A 26970-nucleotide genomic window follows, 5' to 3' on the forward strand; every position below is an offset into this window, starting at 1 on the left:
ACAGCCACTTGTAGTATTCATTTATGGATTTAAACTCCCTCAATATGCAGAGAAATACTTCGTGGACAATGGGTCCATTTTGACATTCACTTTTACCCAAGCAACTCCATTAAGCCAACTTCAGACCTGAGACAATTCCAGTGAAAAACACCCTGTTGAGAGTACATGTACATTACACACTTAAACATGAGGGGCCTTCTTCTCCACTGCTTTGTACCATGTAACCTGAGCAAAGTGGGTGTAAAGCACTACCTGATCCGTCTAGCTGCACTTTATACCCCCTTAGCACAATTATAAATGACAGTGGAGAATTACAATAGGAACAGAAATCAAATATTAATATAATGTTGGAAGTTGAGTCTAATCCTAAAGAGTCTAATCCTAAAGTGGATTTCTATCTGTAATCTCTTCTTAGAAATCTATATTTTACAGAATAATGAGATTCAGTTAGATTGTTTTGGGGATTATCCATGTTTTGCGTGGAAGGTGCTAGATGTTTTCCACACACACAAACAACATGGTCTCTGCCGCTAAATCAAGCAGCATACTAAGGGTGGGGAAAGAAGGATATAAAATGAGTGTGTTTGTGCATGCATGTGTGTTCATACATACATATCAGATCTCTTTGTAGTTATAGTCTCTGCAGAGCAAATCACTTCAGATTGGCTAATTTGGCAAATGTTATTGGCAGAGTTATAGCCTTGAAATTAGGTAGTAGAGCATAATATAATGTTTTTCCAAGAAAAATATATAATAGTGTAGTTTAAGGAATCTAATACAAAGCTTGTTTCATATTCAGAACATAAAATATGAGTGTTAAGGATAAATAACTATTAAAACATCTATTTAGTATCAAATAAGATTTCCTGTATATTTAATACATGTATGCCACCTGTTTTAGGACTAAAAACCTGCTTAGCCATGACTTTAGTTTAAAAGGTGTTTGCTATAAAAGTCACTGAACTACAGGTAGAGAACTAAGACAAAATACTAGAAAAACTTTCTGCTGTCTTACAAAGCCTAGTTGAACTTTCTATGGAATTCCTGGAACAAGAATACCACATTAAGAGAAACAAATTATGAAGAGTCAGTGTCATCTTATGTAAATCAGTGTAGTTCCATTGACCTCAGTGGAGCTATGTCAATGAGGACGTAGCTATACCACTCTAGTCTCCATAGTGTAGACATATCTTTACATTTATCCTGAATGAAGGGCAACTATTATGCATACCAGCTTCAGCAAGATTTTACCCAACACCCAGCAGAACAATGTAATGGCTGATGATTTAATTTGGGCTAGAGACCTTGAAGAACGCATTGAAATCCTTAAGAGGTTTTGCTGAGAGAAAGAAACATCTGGCGCTGAACTTTAAAAAGAAAAAGAAACTTATAAAAGTTGTCTCTATCAGACACAAGTTAAACGAAGATGGTTTAATTGTTGATTCAGATAAATAAAAGCCATAGTTGGATTGCCCAATCTAGAGAAATCTATGCAGATGGAAAAACTATTCGGTAAGATTAATTCCAAATCAGCCTGTGGTCAATAAACCCTAAAAGGAATTCCAGGGCATTCCCTGGCTTTAGGAAAAAAAGCATAAACAGGCATTTGAGAAGTTAAAAACATTGATCACCAGTTTTAAATTATTATGATTTAGCTAAGCCATTTGTTCAGCCTGTAGATGCATCTTCGGAATGACTAGGTCACCGATTCAGGAAAGCACTGAAGCACATACTTAAGTCCGGTTTCAGAGTAGCAGCCGTGTTAGTCTGTATTCGCAAAAAGAAAAGGAGTACTTGTGGCACCTTAGAGACTAACAAATTTATTAGAGCATAAGCTTTCGTGAGCTACAGCTCACTTCGTCGGATGCATTTGGTGGAAAAAACAGAGGAGAGATTTATATACACACACACAGAGAACATGAAACAATGGGTTTATCATACACACTGTAAGGAGAGTGATCACTTAAGATAAGCCATCACCAGCAGCGGGGCGGGGGGGGGGAAGGAGGAAAACCTTTCATGGTGACAAGCAAGGTAGGCTAATTCCAGCAGTTAACGAGAATATCAGAGGAACAGTGGGGGGTGGGGTGGGGGGAAGAAATACCATGGGAAATAGTTTTACTTTGTGTAATGACTCATCCATTCCCAGTCTCTATTCAAGCCCAAGTTAATTGTATCCAGTTTGCAAATTAATTCCAATTCAGCAGTCTCTCGTTGGAGTCTGTTTTTGAAGCTTTTTTGTTGAAGGATAGCCACTCTTAGGTCTGTGATCGAGTGACCAGAGAGATTGAAGTGTTCTCCAACTGGTTTTTGAATGTTATAATTCTTGACGTCTGATTTGTGTCCATTCATTCTTTTACGTAGAGACTGTCCATTTTGGCCAATGTACATGGCAGAGGGGCATTGCTGGCACATGATGGCATATATCACATTGGTAGATGCGCAGGTGAACGAGCCTCTGATAGTGTGGCTGATGTGATTAGGCCCTATGATTGTATCCCCTGAATAGATATGTGGACAGAGTTGGCAACGGGCTTTGTTGCAAGGATAGGTTCCTGGGTTAGTGGTTCTGTTGTGTGGTGTGTGGTTGCTGGAGAGTATTTGCTTCAGATTGGGGGGCTGTCTGTAAGCAAGGACTGGCCTGTCTCCCAAGATCTGTGAGAGTGATGGGTCATCCTTCAGGATAGGTTGTAGATCCTTGATGATGCGTTGGAGAGGTTTTAGTTGGGGACTGAAGGTGATGGCTAGTGGCGTTCTGTTATTTTCTTTGTTGGGCCTGTCCTGTAGTAGGTGACTTCTGGGTACTCTTCTGGCTCTGTCAATCTGTTTCTTCACTTCAGCAGGTGGGTATTGTAGTTGTAGGAATGCATGATAGAGATCTTGTAGGTGTTTGTCTCTGTCTGAGGGGTTGGAGCAAATGCGGTTATATCGTAGCGCTTGGCTGTAGACAATGGATCGAGTGGTATGATCTGAATGAAAGCTAGAGGCATGTAGGTAGGAATAGCCGTCAGTAGGTTTCCGATATAGGGTGGTGTTTATGTGACCATCGCTTATTAGCACCGTAGTGTCCAGGAAGTGGATCTCTTGTGTGGACTGGTCCAGGCTGAGGTTGATGGTGGGATGGAAATTGTTGAAATCATGGTGGAATTCCTCAAGAGCTTCTTTTCCATGGGTCCAGATGATGAAGATGTCATCAATGTAGCGCAAGTAGAGTAGGGGCATTAGGGGACGAGAGCTGAGGAAGCGTTGTTCTAAGTCAGCCATAAAAATGTTGGCATACTGTGGGGCCATGCGGGTACCCATCGCAGTGCCGCTGATACTTAAGTCCATCCCTGTTCACAACAGCACTAAAGCATGTGCTTCAGTGCTGTCAGAGGGATGCTTTTCTGAACGATTGCCTCAGTTCATTCCTAAAACAGGAAGAGTATTCAATTGCAATTGTATCAAGATCCCTTAACAATGTGTAAAAAGACGACACCCAGATTCAAAATAAGGGGGGAAGTCTGGGCTCCACTGAAGTTAATGGCAAAGTTTCCATTGACTGTAATGGAGCCAGGGTTTCACCCAAGATGCTGGCAGCTGTACTTTGTTGAGTCACTGAATCCTGCCTACCTCAGTTTCGTTGCCCTCGGGTCTTTATGCAACGGTAGAGGATAATGTGACAAAATATGTAGCTTTATCAGCACCACACCCATCCAGGGTATAATATTGCCAATCATAATGCGATGCAATTTATTATTTTTTAAATCACTAAAACTGCTGGATGGAAAATGTGCTGTACAAATTTAGGCATTCTACAGGAGTAGAACTTAGAGAGAGAAGCAGCCACCTTCCCCACAACTGACAAGCTCAGCAGAACATATATATGCACAGACTTATGGCTGTACTGCAAGCTTTTATGTAAATAAGTCCTGCTGAGATGGCTGACCTTGGAGAAGTCAACCAGCTGTCTGTTTAGGAAGGTTTTGGATGTCCCCCATGATCTTTGTCAAATTGCGGTCCAACTATAAGTATATGTATCTGTCTATCTATATGTACATAAACAACATATATAAAAAAGCAAAGAATTTTCCTAACTTTAAGTCACAGCTGTTTTGTGGTAAAATCCACAGCTGTGTCTAGAAACTGGATAACCTTGTTAATAGGACAGCCACAAAGTAGCCACAAAGTTTGGTTTTGATTATAATGTCTGTTTTTCTTCTTCTTGAAGTCAGTTCCTTAAAATTTGATGTGCTCGTGTAATTGCAATGTAGTTCATTGCCCTGTTTTACCTCCAGTGCAGGGTGTTTGAAACTTTTGATGGGTGGCGGGAGGGGGGAAGAAAGAAAGAAAGAAAGAAAGAAAGAAAGAAAGAAAGAAAGAAAGAAAGAAAGAAAGAAGCACATAATATTGAAAAATAAATGTCACTGAGATTTTTTTTTGTCATTAGATTTGAAATATCATTGCAAGTTAAAGTACAGTTACTACAGAGTTTTCTAACCCTTCCATCACCACTCCCTCCAACAAAGGTCAATAGGCAAAAGACAAACTACATAGTTTCCTCTTCATTTTACAGTACAGACATTCATCCTTTTCTTTTCTTTTCTTTTCTTTTCTTTTCTTTTCTTTTCTTTTCTCTCTCTCACAGAATTTTAGAAAAATGATATTAAATATGAATTCTACAACCAAAATAGGAATAATATTGCATCAAATGTTATATATTTTCTCTTCTTTACCATTTACTGGGAAGAAAGAAATGTGTGCTTTATTCATATTTATGTGACTGCTATTTATTATTGCCAAGATTTTTTCATTAACTAGTGATTTTTCGGTTGCCAGAGTTGGTACCCAACTTTGAAACACCTTAAAGGACCTTGATTTTCCAAAAGTGCTGAGCACCTGACCTCTGAAAATCTGGTCGGTTCAAGGTGTCTCAAGTTGGACACCTAAAAATCAAGGCATCCAAAATCACTAGTCACTTTTGAGTAGTTTTGGATTTCTAGCTCTCAGAAATAACTACTTTTAGGAGACTTTTTTACACCAGTACTTTTAGGTCTGCCACAATTGATAAATTTTAGAATTAAAATTGATTAAATCTGTGAAAAGATTAAAATGCTCTGCAGACTTAAATCATATTTTTTAACTTTTCCCTGGATGCCATGCAAGTGTTGGCTGACCCAACTGCTCTGCAGGGTCTATAGCAACAGGAGCCTTCTTTGTTCACATACGAGATTTTTATTTTATATTTTATTGTCTGTATAATCTGTGTTTAGCTACTTGTTCAACCTTGGAGAACAGGTAACGTAGCTCTTTGGCTGTAGGTGTTTAACACTCTCAGAGCTGGAAAAACTGGCTCAGATTTAGTGATCCTTTTCATTTTCCAACCGTCCTGTCCCTTTTTTCCTGTTTTAAACGGTCATAAAATAGCAACAACACGTCTCTTATACACCAGGCAGCAGTGAGTCATTTTACATGGAATCATACCTTGTACAATTAGTAATGTTAGCATGGAGTAATCCAACACGCCCCACGCACAGGAATTTTCACAACCGTTTTAGAGCACGCTCATAAAAAATGTGTCCATCATTTTCATTAGATTTTTCCTCACTTAGCTTGTTTCACAGCATTCTGCTAAAAGACACCAATTGCCTGTGTGTGTGTGTGTGTACAGTGTAATCCCATCACACATGGTCTATAGCAGTGGTGGGCAACCTGCAGCCTATCCAGGTAATCTGCTGGCGGGCCGCGAGGCAATTTACATTGACCGTCCGCGGGCACGGCCACCCGCAGCTCCCAGTGGCCGCAGCACGTCCCAGTGGCCTATGCTGCTTCCTGCAGCTCCCATGGGCCGGGAACAGAAAACCGCGGCCACTGGGAGCTGTAGGCGGCCATGCCTGCAAACTGTCAATGTAAACACTGTCTCGCGGCCTGCAAGCGAATTACCATAATGGGCCGCAGGTTGCCCAACACTGGTCTACAGGGAACCCAAAACACAGCATGTATAGTGTATGCAGGTAATCTGTGATATCAGCATTTGAACACACCAGTTGTGGCTGAATATTCAGGACCCACTAAAATACCTTCAGTTTCCAAGTACTCTAACCAGCTGTTAAAGGCATTCCCCATTTGATAGGGGGAATGGGTCACTTAACATTTACTAAAACTTCATTGAGGCCTGTTGCATGAGCGGTATCCATACTTCTTCATCCCTATCAGATCAGATTCTATTCTTGCCTTGGTTTCTATTTACAAGGTGACATTGGGTGCCTCATCTCTTCCTGAATCATGATGTAATAAAGTACACAGTATCAACATAGATATAAAAGGTTAAGTCACAGCCTGAGTCATTGAGGACGAGAAGGACTCTGCCCCAGAGACAGCTCACAGAGCCATTCTATCTGAGACAGCCAGATTGTTTTAGAGGGCACTGGGAAAGTACATGCAACAATGGCCTTGATTATATCTCTGAATGACTGTGAGCTCCCTTATATGCTGCCTTCAGTCTGCTGCCTGAAAGACTAAGCCATGGCCCCATCACTGCCCATCTACACTAGGGTGTATAGTGATATAGCTGGTATTAGGTCCTTAGGTAAGGGAGAACCTGGACTTGGGATTGTGGTTGTCCACTGAGCAGGAGTGAGAGTTCTTTGCACCCTCTCCTCTCTTGCACAACCCCATAGGACCAGCCACAATCTTGCCCCTGGAGTATATTCTTGAGATTTTTTTAAAAAAAGTTCCCTGTTGCTCCCGGCCTAGCTACACTAGGGTTATGCAGCTAGATGTAGTCAATATTTGTGCAATACTTTGTATGTGCTATGTAAGTGCAAAGTACTGTTGTTATTACCTCAAGCAGGACTTTTAGTTAGTGCAGTGGTGCCCAAACTTTTCCTGTCCCGTCCCCTTCCCCCCCACCAACCAGTAATGGAATCTGTCCACACCGCCCCCCCCCCCCGCATTACTGCACGGTTGGCTCAGCAGGGGAGCTTGGGCTGAAGGCAGGGCTGGGGGCTGAACTGGGGACGAGAGAGGAGGTGGGCCTAGAGGCAGAGCTGTCCTGGGGAAGAGGGAATGAGGGCAGAGCTTGGCTGGAGCTGTGCTGGGGACAGAGCGTGGCTCGTTGGCACTCCTCCTATCCCCCGCCGAGGCTGGCCGGTGCCCTGCTGCATGGCCCCCCGAACATTCCTCTGCACCCCCTAGGGGGGCACACCCCAGTGGTTTGGGACCACTGCTTTAGTGCCTTGTGGATTATTACCAACGGGAATGCTTTAAAAACACACACAGTATATTACATGGTGTGGAATTACAACAGAGAGAGGACAAACCTTAGGAAAAATCACAGCAGTCTTTAGGAGGTCAGACTAAGAGAAGACATTGCAGACACTAAGCAAGCAGGAAGAATAGGGGAGTAAAAGGGAAGGTGGAGGAGAACTCTAGTAATTAAGTGATTTTTTTTTTTAGGCAGGTGAATGAAGGGTTTCTGCATCAAAACATGCTACACACGGCCTTCAGTGAGAGAGTTCTTGAGAACAAAAGCACCATAATGAAGAAGTATGAGTTTGGTGTGAGGTCTTTCAACCATGCAAACATTTTGTCTTGGCCCCCGGTAGGGACAGATGAGATAAACCAGATGATTTGTGTGGGTGTTGTTTTGAAAGGACAACAGGAAAAAAGTCAGTAGCCTTGCCTTGCCTTGATCTCCCTGCAATAAGAGAAAGCAATGAGAGGCAGGATTACTGGACTTGTTAAACTTGTGACATGCTAATTAAGATTCAGGAAATCCATTCCAGATTCTTATTCAGTGTCAGAAATTTTCTGAATCCAGATTTTTTGGGACTTCACCATCAACTGTATTGTTCAGCAGTCTGAGTGATTTCTCAAGGGCAGCAAAAGAGCTGCTACTCTCTGTTTTCTAAGATCTCATCCTTTCTGTTTCCATCCCACCCTTTTCTAAATCATAAAGATCAGCCAAACCCTCCTGATGACAGCATCTTACGTAAAGGCAACCTTGAGCCCAGCCAGGTCATCTTGTCTAATAAGTGGTCTTCAGAAACAGTTGGAGAAAATTGTTCTGAGGCAGGAGTCTGAGCTGGCTAGGACGTCAACTTCATGGCTCTACAGAGCTTGCCATTTTTGAGTTGTTCCACTGAGATCTACTAGCTAATTGATACCCCTTCTTCCTATGCTGCCTCACTAACTACTTGGCCAAATTTGAGTGGTACTGTGACCCCATGTACTCGGGGGTGGGAGGGATGACCCCAGGCAACACCACTCCCAGAGATTTGGCCCAGCCCACCCACCCTCAGAGGGGCTGGGGCAAACCCAAGTGCCACTGCAACCTTGGAGGTTGTGACACCCTGAGTGGGAAGCTGAGCCCAGCCAGCCCCATGGGATAGGATCCAGGAGAGAGTGATTGGTGTCATGTTCTCTCATAAGCATCACCCCTTGATGTATCCCCACCCCACAGCCTGGCGACACTACATCTCCCATCCTTCCTGTGTGCCCCCTCCAGCTCCTCTCCAATTTAGCCTTCCCCACAGCTGTGTGATTCCAGTTTTCTCACGCCAGCCACTCATCCCCAGCCCCTTCTGTCCCCAACCCCTTCCTCCACTTTACCCTCTGCCCCTCATGGACTATCTGTCTGGGCTGTTTGTTTTTGGGGCCTTCAGATTTCTGCCCCTTCCCTCAGAGTCCGCCGTCCTTATATCATTCCTCCAGTCTCACACTGAACCCCTACAACCCTCTGCCCTCCGGTTCCTTCCCAGAACTCCCAACTCCTTCCTCACCAAACTCCCAGCCTCCCCAATCCCCACACTTCACCTCCAGGCCTCCAAATTGCACCCCCTCCATCTCTTTCCCATGAGCAGTGGGTATGTGTGTGTGTGTGTGTGTTTGGGGGGGGGGGTTGGTTCAACAACCCCTCCTCCCTGTTGCTGGTGGCGGGTCCCCAGTTGTTCATATATGGCTGGAGAGTCTGGAATCTTAGCTCTGATACCTCCACTCTTTTGCTGGACTCTTGTGGGGGGATCAAATATGTGAGTAGAAAACTTTAGTGTTTTATAGTCTTGTAGCTTATGTGAAACAGTTTAATATTTTGAGAATTAAATGTTATGAAGTCCTGAACAGTTGAATCGCCATGTTTGATGTGTATAATTCAAATTTCAGGGAGAAATTCCACAATAAAAACCTGCACTGGGGCCCATCTTTGTGTTCTTCTGCCACTGGGTGGAATATGTGTTGTCAGGCGGCACATGAAAATCATGATATCTTATTCTCACCTTATGCAGTAAGGTTCTGAATAAAAGGGAGAAAATACAGAGACAAGGATTCTTCCTCTTTCCAACCTCCCTCCCCTGCTGAGTTTTTTTTAGAGCTTCTTATGCTATTGCTACCTTCCAATGTACACCACTTCCTACGAAGATGGAAAAAGAGTCTGCTTTGTCTGCCATGCTGCTAGTTGTCTGTCCAACTTGTAATCTAGCGCACAACTTTGAAATGCCAAATATATTGCTGTGAAAGAGTTAAGTCAATAAGTCATGCCCTCTATTTGAAGAAAGTGGGGTGAATACAGAGGGCCTTATGGGACAACATGGTGACCATTATAAGTCATTGGCATTATTCATGCTGGATATTTTACAGTTGCATGGATGTAGGAATAAAGCCTTCTCTTTGATAACATGTATGGGTTAGTCAAAGCAGATGCGAAGAAAGAGAACATCTCTGTAGGCTAGGGTTTATCATTTTCATTCATCTTACTGGTGGGTGGCAGCTAGGGCCATCTTTGAATTGTACTTGGGAGAAAAAAGCATATAACACATCTACTGTTTCCTTTTTAAAGTGCCCATTTCCATAATGAGATCTACTGATGAAAAGCGCTACATAAGAGCTAGGTGGTATTATATTAATATTATTATATTGGGGAGCACCAATAGAAAATATAGTAGCACTGTCTGACTGCATGCAACAAACCATTGGGAGTCCATTAGTTTAAAAGGCATCTTAAAGTTGGAAGTAAGATACAATGTTTCTGTTGTTTTCATGTATGTGAAATGGGGAGTGGAACGTGGTAATAGTTGGCTAAGAGAAGGTCCTTCTTAAGTGTGTGTGCCTTTCTTTGGAGGGATTAAGTCGAGAATATTACAAATGTTATTCTCTGAGCTCCAATAAGTATAAGTGAACAAGTTGCTCAGGAGCACTGACTGCGAGTAGAGCTCGCTAGTGGTGGTCTTGCAGTTTCTTTACTATCCCACAAAGATCCAGATCCAAAAGTCCGTCCTTGACATTCCACTGCCAGTGTCTCAAGGCACAGATATTACAACAGCCATACTACCTCATCAAAGGAATCTCTGTTTGGATTGCAGGCTGTCCAAAAGAAATGATTGTAAGAGATCTTTTATGCACCATTCCTTTTAGGGCTAAATTTCACTCTAGGTCGGAGATGACCGTGTGTCAAAGGCAGTAACATATAAGTTTTTAAGAACAGATTTTAGCCATTAATATCTTGTAGATTAAAACTAAAATCACTTTTTTTAGTATGTAGGACCTAATGTATAGTGGCCAAAGTTTTCAAACCCAAGTGCCTAAAGTTAGATTCCTAAATTTATATTTATAAGTGGCTGGATTTTCAAATGTGCTGACCACCTGCAGCTCCCCATTGAAGTTAATTTTATTTAAACTGGTGCAGGTGAGAAGAGGATCAAGCCATTTGTGTCCCTACATGTTAAGTAAAAATTATAATTTATTCCCAGAACACACTAGGAATAAAATACCAAGCACTTAATTCACATTATTTGAGTATTGCATTTGTTGACCCAGAAGAACTGGGTAGCATTCTTGGGACTGTATCACCTAGTTTTTGGACTACATGTGACTTTGGACCTCCACCTGATTAATCTGTAGTATCTATAGAAACATAGATGCTTAGTAGGGCTACACAACTGTTGTTTCAGACTGGTGTGTGACATTGTAATTGTATGTTATTTTAATGAACAGAACAGTGTAGTTACACTTAGTAATGTGTGTTCACTAAAAGGGAAAAGGGGTGTTAAATCATTGTGTTCTTTGATGAATGGCTTGTACACTGAAGAATAAATTGAACAAACTGGCATAGAGCTCAGTGAACATGAAATCAGCTATTAGAAGAAAGCTTGTGAACAAATTCTGAGCCTGATATGCATCTTTTGATTAATGTCCTATCAATCATCCATAGTGGCTACCTTACCTAAGTCGTGCTGTAATCATTCATGGTTGCTTACAGGAACACTGGCAGGGACTGTAGGGCTGCAATAACTGAATATTATTACTGATTTCTCCCTAACTCTTGCTGTGAACAATTATTGTTTTCACTACATTCCTGCCTCCCTTTATTAAAAGAATACAATGCAAAATGAAAAGAGAGTTCCTCAAAGACTGGTAAAATTCTCCCAGGGTATTCTTAATGATATTCTGTCCTAAATGGGCAGACTATTGTAATGCGGAGTTCTCACCAGGAATAATAGTAATGTAATCACGTTGAAGCGGTCTCTTTATGGATTGTAGTCAAACAGACAAAATGTATAGTCAGATTAATGAACACAGGCTATCTTTAGAATTATTACTTAAAATAGTTGAAATGATTTGAATTATTTTTTATCTCAATGTTTTCGGTTAATGTGCTTAACAGTAACAGTATTAAGACTCCAGACTTTAAATTTGCATTAAAACCACCTTTGACATTACAAGAAACCTCGATTCTTGCAAGTTATTTTTTTTTTGTATACGCACTTGTCCAAATGTTTTTAATTTGCCAGGCTCTTTTAATTGATTCTTTTTAAGAGAAAGAAAAAAAAATAAAAAATACATTTTTTGTGAATACACTTTTTTTTTTTTTTTTTGGCCAGTGTGATTGTAAGCTATTGGCAAATGCTTGCAAGAATATCCCATGGCCTTGTCAGAGGATTTAGCTCCAAACAATTCATTTCTAAAGCATGGCACAAAAAAAATGATTTGGCACTACCTACTAGTAGAGAGGTCTTTAGACTGCCGTGTAATTTCCTCAGAACTCGCACTAGTCTGGGAAATACAGCGGGGTAATGAAGTGATGACAGGTATTAGCATGCATAATGGGCTTTAATAGACATTTAGTGTTGTTTAAATAGAAGAGGGAGAAGTGCTTTCCCATTGGAATATTTCTACATTGAAAAACATTGATCAGCAATTTCAGAGGGGAAAGGTTAATCCATCAATTTCTGTAACCAAACGGCACTGATGGAAATTCTTTAGGTGACATTCTGGATGAACTGACCTTTCCATCTTTACAAACAAATGAGTGATATGACAAGCATGTTGTTCAAAACACATTTAACCAATTGATTTTCTCTCCTCTTGTAATAAGATCTGGAGACATATGAACACGCATAGCATGAAAGGAATTGCTTCATACACGAGAACATACAGAACTACTTATCAATAAAAGTACTAGAAAACATGTAATCGCCCATTCTTTTTCTTTATATAAAGTTTGTTATTGTAATAAATAGCTGTTATTGAACTGCTTGCCTCTTATTTCAGATTTCCTGAATTTTATTTCAGGCAGCTTTGTGTGTATTGTTGGTAAATGGGAGTCTTTTTAATGGAAGGGTAGAAACATTATATTTTGCTACAATATCATTTTTGCTCTCCGTAATCAATTTAACCCAGATTTGGATTTAATAGCAATGTTTGTCATTTGTTGGGGGAGGGAGAAAGGGGGAGGAGAATGAGAGGGAAAGGGATAGCTTTTTGTCTATGCTACTTTAATAGCTGGAAATGTAAACTACCTGTACAACTCAACACAACAATGGTCCTTATCTCCTTTTTGTTTGTTTTTCCTCCTAAATTCAGTCCTGCTCTGAGTTTCACTTACCCTCATACGCCGGTATCCCTCCAGCAAATGCATCAGCAAATTATAAGTCGTCAGCAAACCCTAGGTTCGGCCTTTGGACACAGCCCTCCACTCATCCATCCTGCCCCAACTTTTCCTACCCAGAGACCTATCCCAGGCATCCCTAGTGTCCTGAACCCTGTCCAGGTCAGCTCTGGTCCTTCCGAGTCCACGCAGGTGAGAGCAAACAAAAAAAACCTTTGCACCTTGTTAATATAAAAAATAAAACCAATCACATTGTCATGTTAGCAATTAATCACTACAGTCACTGAGAACCTTGAATAACAACTTTCTTGCAGCTATGGCGTTTGCAATCCTTTATTATAAATCACAGGAGTGTATCTGTGATTTCTGATTGGTAGAATGCTTTCTGTCCTTCATAAATATTTCAGTGACTCCTCGTTCCCAACTGTCTCTCCTGAATCAGACAACTTAATCCAGGTGGGGAATGGGGGAGGAGGGAAAGCATGTAGGAACCCACAGCGTTTTAAAGATAGGGACTGCTCATTCCCAAATCAGGCTAAATATAATGACTATACAAATGTAGAGTGACATTCTACTCTGCTGCACAGTGTAAATCCAGAGAAACTCCACTGATTACTTAAGGATTTTACTGATTCGTGCAGAGTTTGATTCACTGGACCTGGATTCATCATTGTAGTTGCACTGACACATAACTGGAGTAGTGCAGTAGTGAATCAGGCTGATATTTTGGATTCATTTTGGTTTATGTTGTTGTTGTTAATCATTATTTGTTTTTAGCATGGCCTAGGATTGGTTCCTTGTTGTACTGGCTGCTGCAAAACTTGGAGCTAATTCCTGCAAGTGGATCTAGACAAATCCCTGCAGAGCCCCCGTTGATTTTAATGGGGCTTCAGGCAGGTTCAGAGATGCACCCAGCAGATCCACTTGCAGGTCCTAGCATTCAGAACAGCCAAGGCCGGCCTTATGGGTGGGCAACATAAGCCACTTCCCAGGGCATTGTGGTCAGGGAGGTGCCATGGTCAAGAGACAAGGCACAGGGAGGGCCTGGGATATGAGGCTGTGGAAAGGAGCTTGTGGCAATGGGAGAGTTGCAGTGGGGGCCCAGGGCCATTTTCTCTAAGGCCAGCCTTGAAAACAGCCTGAGATACAAGAGGTGAAATCCTGGCCCCACAAATATCAGTGGAAGTTTTGCTATTGACTACAGTGGAGCCAGGAGTTTCTCCCAAGATATTTTGGCCTATGGTTTTGTATTAGCTCTCAGATCTTCTCCTTATTCAACCACTGTAAGTCTCAGAAAAATGCTGAGATTCTATCTACAGATGTAAAATAAAATATATAGCCCTTCTTGTAAGTAAACTTTCCTTCTTCTCATGTTGATTGCAGCTAATGCACGGTGATCTCACATTTCAAAATGGTAATCACCTTTTAAAGTCCTAATTGCGTGGAATATTGACTCCGTATTACCCTTCCCCATCCTGACAAAAGCAACAATGGTTTATAATAATGAATTACACAGAGTGTATTCACTTATATTTTTCCCCTCTCCATTACACGTTCGAATGATGCAGCTCTTCTGCAAGTTAATGCTATGTAACTGAATACAGTATAATGGCAATAGCCAATATAATTAACAATGTAGCATCTCCAAATAAAGTTGTTTAGCAGATGCTGCATATTTCCGTTTGGAGCTCTGTGTATTTATCACAGTCTAATTTTGTCTTTTGGGGGAATAATATCTGCAGCAGAATAAACCCACAAGTGAATCGGCAGTGAGCAGCACAGGGGATCCAATGCACAACAAGCGTTCCAAGATGAAACCAGATGAGGACCTCCCCAGTCCAGGTGCAGGAAACATGCAGGTACAGCATGCACGTTTCATTAATCAGACTTTTATCTCACTGCCAGACTGCCGGCACATCTTATCTGTAGCACGTTTTAAGGCTTTGTGGCCCTTGGCCTAGCATACGTGGATGCATACACACACTGCATCAGTCCATAATACCAAGGGATGATTACAGAATCAAATGTAAACAGTTATGACCTGGTTTGTTTTATATTTTTTGCTTGGGGAGGGGGTGGGGTGAGACGTATGTCGTTAGAGGAGTTTTCAATCCTCTGTTTGCTGTGGTGTATTTGGTGATAAAAGGTGAACCTGAGGCACTTAGGCCCTGCTTCAGCAGAGTATTTAAGCACATGCTTAAAGTTACGCACATGCTTAAATCTCATTCACTTCACCTGGACTTTGCATGTGCTCAAGTGTTTTGCAGATTCAGGGCTTCAGCATATGATTCTGATCTCATTTGCAATGCTTTTTCACCAGCATAACTCACTGACTTTGATAGTTACTTCTGATTTACACTAAAGTAGGTGAGATCAGAATCAGGTCCTCAGTCTTTTCACTGAATCCATAAAACCAAAACCAAAGCCCATCTAAATCCTACTTAGGGGTCTGAAGTAGAAACCAGCATGTCTTCATAATCTGAAACAAATGTTTAGAAAAACTCCTAACATCTGACTCTTAGCCTGAGCAAAGAGCAAGCTGAGCAGAATGGGGCTCTGCTAGGAACTGAACCTATACATTAAAAAACAACCACACAAATACACACGTTGTGGGGAAAAAACCAAATGAATCCATCAAGTATCCTGAAAATTATCAGTCTAATTTTGGAAGAAGTTTCACATTCTGAGCCTATTACAGGATTCAGAATTGAAGTACATTTTAGATTGATGATCTTGCTTGCAAGTGCAGCCATAGTGTTTGATCCCAATTTTGATACCCTTATTCATACTGAATAATATCTCATTCAGTAATAATCTCACTGAAACAATTGGGACGACCAATTAATCCAAGTATTAGAAACAGGCCCTTTATGATTTTATTTTAATGTATTTCATTGTGACTCCCAGTTATTTTTATTAAGAAGTTTTGACCCTTCACCTCCCTTCTTCCCCTAACCCTCTTCCACCTCTCATTGATATCGAATGCCAGCAGGTTTAAATAATTCGGGACATGATCTGCCTTTTCTCTTTTCCTCTTCTATCAGTTCATGTAACAAGGCACCATGTGAGGAGGTTCCTGCAGATATGATCTCCACTGGATACTTCTGGAAAATATATTGTTAAAAAAGGGAACCAGCTCTTAGAGAAATAGCCACTCTCTGGTTTACAAGGCCCACTCAGGGCTTCTGTGTTTTACACGTATGTGGGTAATGAGCTGAATCAAGAGTAAATTAATCTAAATTGGGCTTTTCTTACTGTACCTTTCCTTTAATGTTGAAGTAATTCATCTTTCTTCCCCCTCTTTATCAGAGTTTCTTCTCGCCTCTCTTCATACCTGGATTGTTTTTTGTTATTTTTTCCCCCAGGAACAGCCAGAAGGAATGACCCTTGTAAAGGAGGAAGGGGACAAAGATGAAAGCAAGCAGGAGCCCGAAGTGGTCTATGAGACGAACTGCCATTGGGAAGGCTGTTCACGAGAGTTTGACACACAGGAACAGCTAGTGCATGTAAGTTAATGGTATTCAGGAACTGGGTTTTAAAACTATGTGACCTTTTTCATGGGGGTCAGGTTCTCTGACCCTGTGCTGAGTCAAGTTTCTTAGCTAACAGCGTTGCAAACTGGAGAAGGGTTTATGAGTTTCTGAGAATAAAGAAAACTGTGAGCCAGAGTGCTTGACCTGTTCAGTCAGCTAAAGCTTAGTGTAAAATTCAATAAAGTCTTCAATAGAGAGTGTAATGGCTCTGATCCTGTAAGCCAGCAAACACTATTTTGAGTTAGAGACTTTGATAGTTATTGAGTAATAGTAAGCTGGACATGAATTATTATTAACCTTTACCCAAGTTTGATTTTTTTCCTAAAGCGATTATAACTATAGAAAGAGGAGAAGGGGAAATTCTTCCCTCCCCCTAAGGATTTACAGTTTATTTTATGTATCAATTTACTGTAGTATGTGCACTGAGGTGGATTACTTGGCTGGATATATATGAACTGGGTTACTGCAGTCCCTTGAATTAAGGCAAATCTTGTAGCCTTATTCATTCCAGGTCAAATGTTAGTCACGCACACACCCCCCACCAACAATTTTTTTTTTGCATTGTTTACAACTGTGTAGTATACTTGGCTAAATGTTGCACCATTAAATTTAAGAATATCTCTTAGCAAACATACTCTTCCCCTATTTCTAGCCCATGGCAACTCTATTGACTGTACCTCTGTTAAATAATCAAATAGCCAAATAGTAGAACTATTTTAATGATGAACTTTTAAAAAATAATCTCCTGTGCCCTGACTGAGGATAGAGATGCAGACAATGTTATCAGTTGAAGAGAAAAGAGCATCAAAACCTTGATGTTTTGTGAAAAAACACCATAAACAGGGCTGTATATAATGCATAATTCATTCCTTTATCGGGCCTATAATATTAAAATAAACCTGTTGATAAATGTACATTTTTCCAGGTTTTTTTTATACATTCTAGAGCACTATAGGTCAGACCGTCCGCTGGTGCCCATTTACACTGGCTGACGATATTGCCCAGTAGGACTAAGGCTGCGTTAGCAATTTCCTGTCAAGACATATTTAACAGTAACAAATTTGTGATGCAGAAATTATTGCTGTATCACAGATTAGAATATGCCAAGTAGTTCAAAAGTAAATTTATTTCAGTGACATTAATTTTTCACATTTTTACACAGGTGTAATGGGATTTTTTTTTTTTTGGAGACCGTGTGAATTATTTTTGAGCAGAGGTGTAATATTTTTTTTAATGAAGAGCAACTATTTCAACAGAAGCCACAAAGACTTTGAATTTAGAAAATTAGGCCCCAATCCTGCGGGCCAGGCTGGTTTGTTTACCTGCAGTTTCCACTGGTTCGGCCGATAGCAGCTCCCACTGACCGCGGTTCACCGTTTCAGGCCAATGGGGACTGCAGGAAGCATATATTCCTGATATATGCTAATGATTGCAAGATTGGAGTATTAGGATGCTTGGAAAACATTTCTGAATATTCAGAAATGATCCAGTGTTGATGATGAATCATTTCCACCAAAATGTTAGAACTAAAAGAGAAAGGCAGACTAAAAATGCCTTTGGTAGTGAAAAAAGAGGAAAGTTGAAATTTTGAAATTGTAGACATACAATCTAATTGAACTCTGCTGTGCATGTTATATAGCTAACATTATTATAGTATTAAATGGCACTGCAATGTGAGATTTTAAAAGTAGAGATTGTTACTGACCTGATTTGCAGAGGGACCCATTACACTGGTAAGAGACAGCAGCAAGAATTACATGGAAATAGAATGTCTCTTATATTTGAAAGCGATGCTAGTATTTAATATAGGACCACACAGCATTACAAAAGAAAAAAGTTCTCTGTGGCAGGGACTGTGTCTTCATATGTGTTTGGACATGCTTAGTACAACAAGGCCCCAATTCTGATTGGGGCCTCTCAACACAAATGAAATAATAAGAGCAATAATAGTAAATAATAATGATAACTGCCACTTCAAAGTAGTTCAAATCAAACTACAAAAGTCGGCATGATCCAGTAGATAGAGCACTGACCTGGGAGCCTATTCCCGACTCTGGCATTGACCTGCTATCAGATTTTCAAAGGTTTTTAGGCGCCTAATACTTTAGAAAATCTGGCCCTTCACTTCCGTGAGCCTCTGTGTCCCACCTTTTGTTTCTCTTAGATTGTGAGCTCTTTGGAATTGAGACTGCCTCCTACTATGTGTACAGACAACACATAGCACAATGGGACCTAGATCTCTGCGGGTTCTAAGCACTTCAGAGATAATAACAGAGATAATAAATACTTACAACTGGGAATTTGGCCAACAGCATTTAATAAAAACAGGATATTAATGACAGGAGGAGATTTTCAAAGCTGCAAATTGCATTTATGTGTTTAATTCCCACTGAAGGAGTTAGGTACCTAATTAGCATTTGGACTAGGGCTGTCAATTAATCGCAGTTACCTCACGTGATTAACTCAAAAAAATGAATCGCGATTAAAAAAATTAACAATGATTAATCACACATTTAACAATAGAATACCAATTGAAATTTATTAAATATTTTGGGATGTTTTTCTACATTTTCAATATTGATTTCAATTACAACACAGAATACAAAGTGCACAGTGCTCACTTTATATTTTTATTATTTTATTATTACAAATATATGCACTGTAAAAATGATAAACAAAAGAAATAGTATTTTTCAGTTCATCTCATACAAGTACTGAAGTGCAATTTCTTTATCCTGAAAGTGTAACTTACAAATGCAGATTTTTTTTGGTTACATAACTGCACTCAAAAACAAAACAGTCTAAAACTTTAGAGCCTACAAGTCCATTCAGTCCTACTTCTTATTCTGCCAGTCGCTAAGACAAAGTTTGTTTACATTGACGGGAGATACTGCTGCCTGCTTCTTATTTACAATGCCACCTGCAAGTGAGAACAGGCATTTGCATGGCACTTTTGTAGCCAGTGTTGCAAGGTATTTACATGCCAGATACGCTAAACATTCGTATGCCCCTTCATGCTTCGGCTACCATTCCAGAGGACATGCTTCCATGCTGATGATGCTCGTTAAAAAAATAATGCATCAGTTACATTTGTGACTGTACTCCGTGCGGGGAAAACTGTATGTCTCCTGCTCTGTTTTATCTGCATTCTGCATATATTTCATGTTATAGCAATCTCAGATGATGACCCAGCACATGTTTGTTTTAAGAACACTTTCACAGCGGATTTGACAAAACGCAAAGAAGGTACCGATGTGAGATTTCTAAAAATATCTACAACAGTCGACCCAAGGTTTAAGAATCTGAAGTGCCTTCCAAAATCTGAGAGGGACAAGGTGTGGAGCATGGTTTCAGAAGTCTTAAAAGAGCAGATGCAGAACTACAGAACCCGAACCACCAAAAAAGAAAATCAGCCTTCTTCTGGTGGCATCTGACTCAGATAATGAAAATGACCATGCGTCGGTTCGCTCTGCTTTAGATAGTTATTGAGCAGAACCCATCATCAGCATGGACGCATGTCCTCTGTAATGGTGGTTGAAGCATGAAGGGACATATGAATCTTTAGCGCATCTGGCACATAAATATCTTGCAACGGCAGCTACAACAGTGCCATGCAAATGCCTGTTCTCGTTTTCAGGTGACATTGTAAACAAGAAGCGGGCAGGATTATCTCCTGCAAATTGTAACTAACCTTGTTTGTCTGAGTGATTGGCTGACCAAGAAGTAGGACTGAGTGGACATGTAGGCTCTAAAGTTTTACATTGTTTTATTTTTGAATAATATTTGTACATAATTTTACATCTGTAAGTTCAACTTTCATGATAAAGAAATTGCACTACTGTACTTGTATGAGGTGAATTGAAAAATAATTTTTTTGTTTTTTTACAGTGCAAATATTTATAATAAAATAAATATAAAGTGAGCACTGTACACTTTGTATTCTGTGTTGTAATTGAAATTAATATATTTGAAAATGTAGTAAACATCAAAAAATATTTAAAATAAATGGTATTCTACTGTTGTTTAACAGTGTGATTAATCGTGATTCATTTTTTAATTGCTTGACAGCCCTAATTTGGACCTTTGAATATCTCCTCCTTTGTCTTTAATGTTATATTGCTTTTATTAAAGACTGCTGGTCAAATGCAGATGTTCCCCCTCTGAGGTTCTGACATTGTGTGCAGTGTGTGTGCCCATGCAAATTAGGGTAAGATAGAATACATAGTTGTGTAGTGTGAGTATATTAATTCTTATTTAATATTTATCTTGAGGTAGCAGCTGGAGGCCCAATCAGGATTGGGATTCCATTGTACTAGACGCTGTTCAGACCCCTACAAAGCATGTCCTTTTATTGGCATGAGTTTGTAATAGCTGTGTGACTCATACGTGAGTGAGTTATGCAGGTTTTCACAAACAAGTACAAATAAAACCTTTGTGTCACACCATTCTATCATGTGCTCCATAAATTACACATATTTTACAGAAAGGAGAGAGCTTTAACATTTTTAAATTGGAATTGTAAACCTGCCACTGGGGCAGGACTGAATATTGGCCACTCTGCATGAGACCACTGTAGTTTTCGAGGAAACTCCATATTTAAGTAAAAGACAGAGATCTTTCTCTAGCAGATTTGTTTTGTTTTAAGCTGCTGAGAGGTTTGCTATGTTCAAATGAATTCCAGTGCAGAGGGATTAGTGGGCAGAGTGCAGGTGAAGTTGTGTGAAGGGCAGGCTAAATGCAATATATCACATAGATATCATCACTAGTTGGGGGGGAGGTACATATTTATTTGTATTTATCTGTGTGTATCTCCTGATTCTACTCTCTCACTGAAATAGCTCTGTTGACTTCAGAGAATTTGCTCTTGATTTACGCTGGTGTAATAATAGGAGAATCAAGTCATGTGTGTGTATGTGTACATAGGCACACATACTATGTCTATAGAGATTTTAACAGGAAACTTCTCAACTTTAACTATGGCAGAGCTGGTGCTCTGCTACAATATAGATCAGAGGTGGGCAAACTACAGCCCACGGGTCACATCCAGCATGCGGGACCATCCTGCCCGACCCCTGAGCTCCCGGTCAAGGAGGCTAGCCCCTGGCCTCTCCTCCACTGTCCTCCCTCCTTCGCAGTAACACCGCCACACAGGCAGCATGGTTTGCGCCCACCCACCTCCCAAGCTTTCCAATAAGCCTGTCCTGCCGCTCTGAGAGGCATGGTAAGGGGGCGGGGGGTGGGGTTGGATAAGGGGCAGGAGCTCCCGGAGGGGCAGACAGGGAACAGGAGGCGGTTGGATGGGGCAGAGGTTCGGAGAGGGGGTGGTCAGGGGACAAGGAGCGGGGGGGTTGGACAGGGGGTGGGGTCCTGGTTAGGGGCAGGGGGTCCCGGGAGGGGGCAGTCAGGGGACAAGGAGCGGGGGGGTTGGATGGGTCAGGGGTTCTGAGGGGGGCAGTCAGGGAGCAGGAAGTGGGAGGGGGCAGGTAGGGGGCAGGGCCCAGGCTGTCTGGGGAGGCACAGCCTTTCCTACCAGCCCTCCATACGGTTTCACAACCACAATGTGACCCTTGGGCCAAAAAGTTTGCCCACCCCTGATATAGATTATATAACATACACACAGATTATGTATGTGTGTATATGTACACACAGCATATATATTACAGCACAATTAAATCTAAATTTTAGGCATACTAATCACTATTTGATACAATTTTTCCTGCATTGCTTGTGTATCCTAATTTCCACTGCCATTAGTATGAATTGTCGGTCCTCAACAAAAGCAGGAGTGGACCCCAAGAGATGGTGTTTTCTTATTGAATTTATAAACAGAACTTTACATGCTCTGAATAAATAAATAAAAATATACACAAAAGAGGTGTTATGGACCCACCCCAGAGGATTTGACACTGTAACAATTTCAGTGGTAGTTCATATTTTCAAGTGGTGTGTGCCACTTAGAACTCAGCATGGTTAAATTTTTGCAATACATACACCAAGAGGCAAGGTGTTAAACCATTCAGATGCTGTGCTTTATTTATAGTACCTGTCCATCCTTCCTCCTGCCCCCCAACAGTTAATAGAAAGATTCATGATTCTTCATGGTTGTCTATCTTGTGTCTGACAGTACCGACTGCCCTGCTAAAGCAAGTCACTATCTATAATTGATATCCTTCTATGGAATAGGATGCCGGTTGCAATTGAAGGGTTTTGCTGAAAGCTCTTAAATCCTGACAAGTTCTGCCCTTGTTCTGGTTCAGTCGCTGAGCTACACTGCTGGAATTCCAGGGTTATTTGAACTTGGTGCAAAAGGGATGCATGTGTTTCACATTAGCAAATCACAAAGTTGGAGAGTAGTATTAGGGTCTGGGCTATGTTCGCCTGCCAGGTACATTGAACTCCTGAAAAGCTTGCTTAGTTCCATTACTGTTTGCACATGTGTGTTACATACTTCCTTCTGTACATCCCTCAAAAAAAATCTTATTTATTTTAGCACTTCAGTTTGCTGCTGGGGTCTTTATCATGCAGCTGTTTAATTAATTTCTCTGCCCAGCGAGATATTATAATTGAGCTTAGCTGAGTTCAAGTTTGTTTTAAATATTTGATAAATGTTCTCTAACGCCCAGAAGCTAATAAGATACTGTATATTTTTTTAAATCTGCTTTTTATTGCAGTTTGTCTTCCTCCCACCCTACTCCAGCCCCTAGAAATCAGTGAGACTAGAAAGAACAAAATATTGCAAAGGGGTTAGACATTAAAGATAAAAAATTGGTAAAGAAAATTATCCTTAAAGGAAACGACTGAAGTTATTGTTTAAATATTAACACGTTATTTTTCCCTTATTGGGTCCGGACTTTGCTCATTTTCAAAATGTGGACAATTAATACTACATATACGGGAAATCTTTCTCACAGTAGGGTGACCTGAGTTGAATCCAGATCCTGGACTTGATGATGGGGTTGGGGAGGGGCAGAGCTTTTTAGAGGTAAGAGAGAGCGATGGAAAGGTTTTTCAACATCTCCTGTGTGTGATTTGCAGCTGTCCTCAGATCTAGGATGATAGTAAGGGGAGGCACATGCATAAAGGGTCTTCGGTGAATTTTGAGTTCTTAGATTTTGAATCCTTGCCCCCCCCCCACCCTGAGTTTGTTTAAAAAAAATGATTATGGGAAATTATATCCCTCACCCTTCATGCATATGGCACAGGCTGCCAAGTGCACAGCTAGAGTGTACGGTGTGTGGAGTTGTTGTTTAGAGCACCAACATGCTTTCTAGAGAGTAAAAAGGCACATCTCTGCCCAACACACTTGTGCTCTCTCTCTCTGATGCACGTTCTCGGTTTAGGCATATAATGTAGAATGTTTTGTTGAAAAATATACTAGTAAATTACATCCCGGACCTCTGACCCCTATCAAAAGTAACTATGTAAGTGCTCTTGGTTTCAAGGCTAAGTAACTCCAGACTCACTTAATGGTTGCTACACAGCTGGTTTCCACGTGCAGCAAAGTCAGTAGCCTTGAGGGCCTGGCACATCCCCTGCCCACCTTCAAAATGTATCTTTTCTGTGATCTGCAGGCCGCCTGTGTATTGGATGTTCATGCTTTTTGCAACCAAGGGCTGTGTTTAGAGTAAGCCCTGCTATATTAGCTACACTTTCTTGCTCACCGGAGGCCTGATCCAAAGTCCAGTGGAGTCAGTGGAAATACTCATCATTGATGCCAGTGGGCTTTGATTCAGGTTCCCTAAGTGGTCTATTACATAGTGTGTATAAGCTGGTAGCCCTGAGTATCCCTATGCGGAATATGGCCTTCAGTGAACCAGCGAGGGAAAAAAAGGTTGGGTTGTTCTGGTTGCTTTTATTTTTTAAATAGAGAGAGGGTTACAAATAAACAAACCACCCTAATCTGTGAGGAATTAAAAGGGGATTTAGAGAGAGACATGTAATCATTTCAATTTTAATTGCTCTATAATTAACATTTCTCTTTCAGCATCAGTAAAACTTGTTAACCTACTACTGCTTTTCATTTGCACTGCTGGAGCCAGTTAAACTGAAAGGAAAGATGAGCTGCAAAACGCAGTTTAACTAGCACAAGTGGGCACACAGATGGGAAGGACCAGGTATGATAATGAGCAAGGGGATTGGCTGTGCTTTTTGAGTGCAAAAACGTATAGGGGAGTCTTGTGGAAATGAATATTATTTTGCATGTCCAGTGGCTGGTTTGGGTAGCTGTGCAATCACACTGGCAACTTCTTTCTTGTTTTAGTTACATGAGTCAGGTGATTTCCAACATTTATTCCATGTGTAAAATAGCGGTTGAGGCCCAAATCCTGACTATCCTGCCTGAATAAACAGTGTTTAGACAAATGTGTGGAAAAGGCACGGGACAGAGCAATGGACTATTCAGTACTCATGTATCATAGCTGGTGCATAACTGATTGTATCTGCTAGTCCAGAGTGTTGGGAAGAGCACAGTAGGTGCAACTTGCTGCCACCCCCACCATAGGGGACCTGGGCCAGCAGATTTACCCTTGTTGAAATTCACTCCTGTGCAGAAAATTGCTGTGGAGCTTGGCTCTGCCAAGTGCAAGTTCTCCACTGTCTGGCACCCCACATCCTTCAGAAGAAATGCAGTGTTTCTACTGTGCTTTGCCTCCCACATGGCTGCCTACAGGGTAGAAGGCTGGATTTGCTCCACAGTGCACACAAGAAAAGCTAGCTTCAAAATCTTTGATATGAGGGCCCCATTTTCCACATTGGCCACCCAAACTGTGCCTGAAAGGTTTGCGAGTGCAGTGATTGCTCCTTGGAATCTATGCGGGCCAGGTTATTATGTGTGGAAATGCTTGATCATGCATAGAAATGGCAGTTTTGCATGTGCCAATGTAGGCTTGTGGGTATGCAGTTACATTTAGCTGATGCATTTTAGACAGTTCTAAGAATTTGACACTAAACTTTCAGTTGCTCTGTTCCCTTTATTCTATCTTTTTTTCAGAATCTTTTGTTTGTGTAACTTCTCAATAGAAACAATCAGTGGATCCTTTTATTCTGATTGAATACATTCAGTGGTTTTGCTCTGAAGCTTTTATGCTCGTGTGACTTTACTCAAGGTGTTGGGTATCTAATCTATAAAATGAATGGGTGGTGTTTTTGTCAGGAGTGGGTAGGTTTGGTGGCTTGTACTGTAGGTATGAGGTCTGCATATACCATTCTTACATGTATCACTGGGTTGAGATGCTGCAGTTCTTAGAGTGAGATAAAGTAGTCAAGCTGAAAATGAAACAAAGCTCTAACTGTATTCCTCCTTGTGTTTAGCAGAGATAAACTTCAGTGGAGTCTCAATGCTGCTCCGTTTGGCTTCTGGCAGCAGCTTTAATTGGTAAAATGCAGATTTTTTTTTTGATCAAGAGAGGATTATTCTTGTTATCAGTCTGGAGCATCTTATTTCAAGATGAAAAGGCTTTGCTGAATTACAGATGCCAACATTTTTACAAAGCACTTTGGCGATTGACATCTCAAAGAGAAAGTATGATTTATTAGCCTATAATGGCTAACACTGAGCGCTGGTCTAGGTCCCACTGATTTGTGAAATTGCTTAATATGAATTGCCTTTTGGTATAATTCAAGCCCCAGGTTTCTCAAATAAACTTAGTATATAAAGTGTATGTAACATTTTGTATCTGCAAGGGGGGGAGGGGAAAGGATGAGGAACAAAAAACAAGAAAAAGAAAGAAAACCTGCTTTTAAATCCATCTTGGTGGTGCTTTTTACAGTAGTTTGGCTGATAAGCTAGCAGGGTAAAGATTAATAACGAGGCTTGTCGCTATCAGTACTTGCTTGTCGATTCTCTGTAACAGGGCTGTCTGTTCAGCATGGAAATTATTGATTAAGTAAAAATTGCTATTATATTGTGATGTGATCCATAATCACAAACAGTAGTGGACATTCCTCTTTCACATCCCAAGCCATGCATCAAGTTTTCCCTTGCAGTAATTTATATTGTGCTGACACTCCCGCTCATTAGGCTTATCCTCTCCTACATGTGTCAAGAAAGCACTAAAAGAATGAACAGCAGCAGCACGGCAGCCAGTGGAACATACTAAATTTTCAGGTGGAAGGAGGCAGTTAAACAGCTCAGCTAGTTCCAGCTATTCCTTTTCGTTAGCAGCTTACTCCCAACTGTGCTTTTCTCCAACTATGGGCCTGATCCAAGTTCCACTGAATTTAGTGAGTGTTTTGACATACGTTTCAATGAGAACAGGATCAGGCCCCACAAATATCAGATCTCTAAGTGCTCATTGTTCCATGTGATTCTATCATGCAGTTGTCACTTACGTTAATTACCGTACGTGACTGAAGTTCACCCAAGCCCGGAAGGGAACAAGATCCCATAGCAGGGTTGGATAGGAATAGGGCAATGCAGACAGCAGTGAAGTCGAATAAAGTCTGCACCCTCCTTTGCATCTTGGAGCATGGGGGACAGTGGGTGAGTTAAGACATAGTCTTCTATGTTGCCTTAGTTGACAGGCTTCCTGAGTTTAGGATTCCTGACTTAGGGTTGCTTCAGTTAAGGCTTTGTCT

At 40.9% G+C, this 26970-nt stretch overlaps 1 protein-coding gene across 4 annotated transcripts in view; it reads left to right on the top strand.

Annotated features, from left to right (window-relative positions):
- Window positions 1–26970, top strand: part of GLI3 (GLI family zinc finger 3) — a 238462-nt gene that overhangs the window by 183206 nt on the left and 28286 nt on the right. For 3 of the 4 annotated variants that reach the window (XM_043508698.1, XM_038392900.2, XM_043508699.1), the window contains 3 exons: window positions 12838–13054; window positions 14605–14721; window positions 16228–16368. In XM_043508698.1, the coding sequence (XP_043364633.1) occupies window positions 12838–13054; window positions 14605–14721; window positions 16228–16368 (475 nt within the window). The remainder of the gene's footprint in view (window positions 1–12837; window positions 13055–14604; window positions 14722–16227; window positions 16369–26970) is intronic. The other variant, XM_038392901.2, reaches the window with a different exon arrangement.

The sequence above is a fragment of the Dermochelys coriacea genome, chromosome 2 (genome assembly GCF_009764565.3).
Source record: "Dermochelys coriacea isolate rDerCor1 chromosome 2, rDerCor1.pri.v4, whole genome shotgun sequence".
NCBI classification, from domain to species: domain Eukaryota; kingdom Metazoa; phylum Chordata; order Testudines; family Dermochelyidae; genus Dermochelys; species Dermochelys coriacea.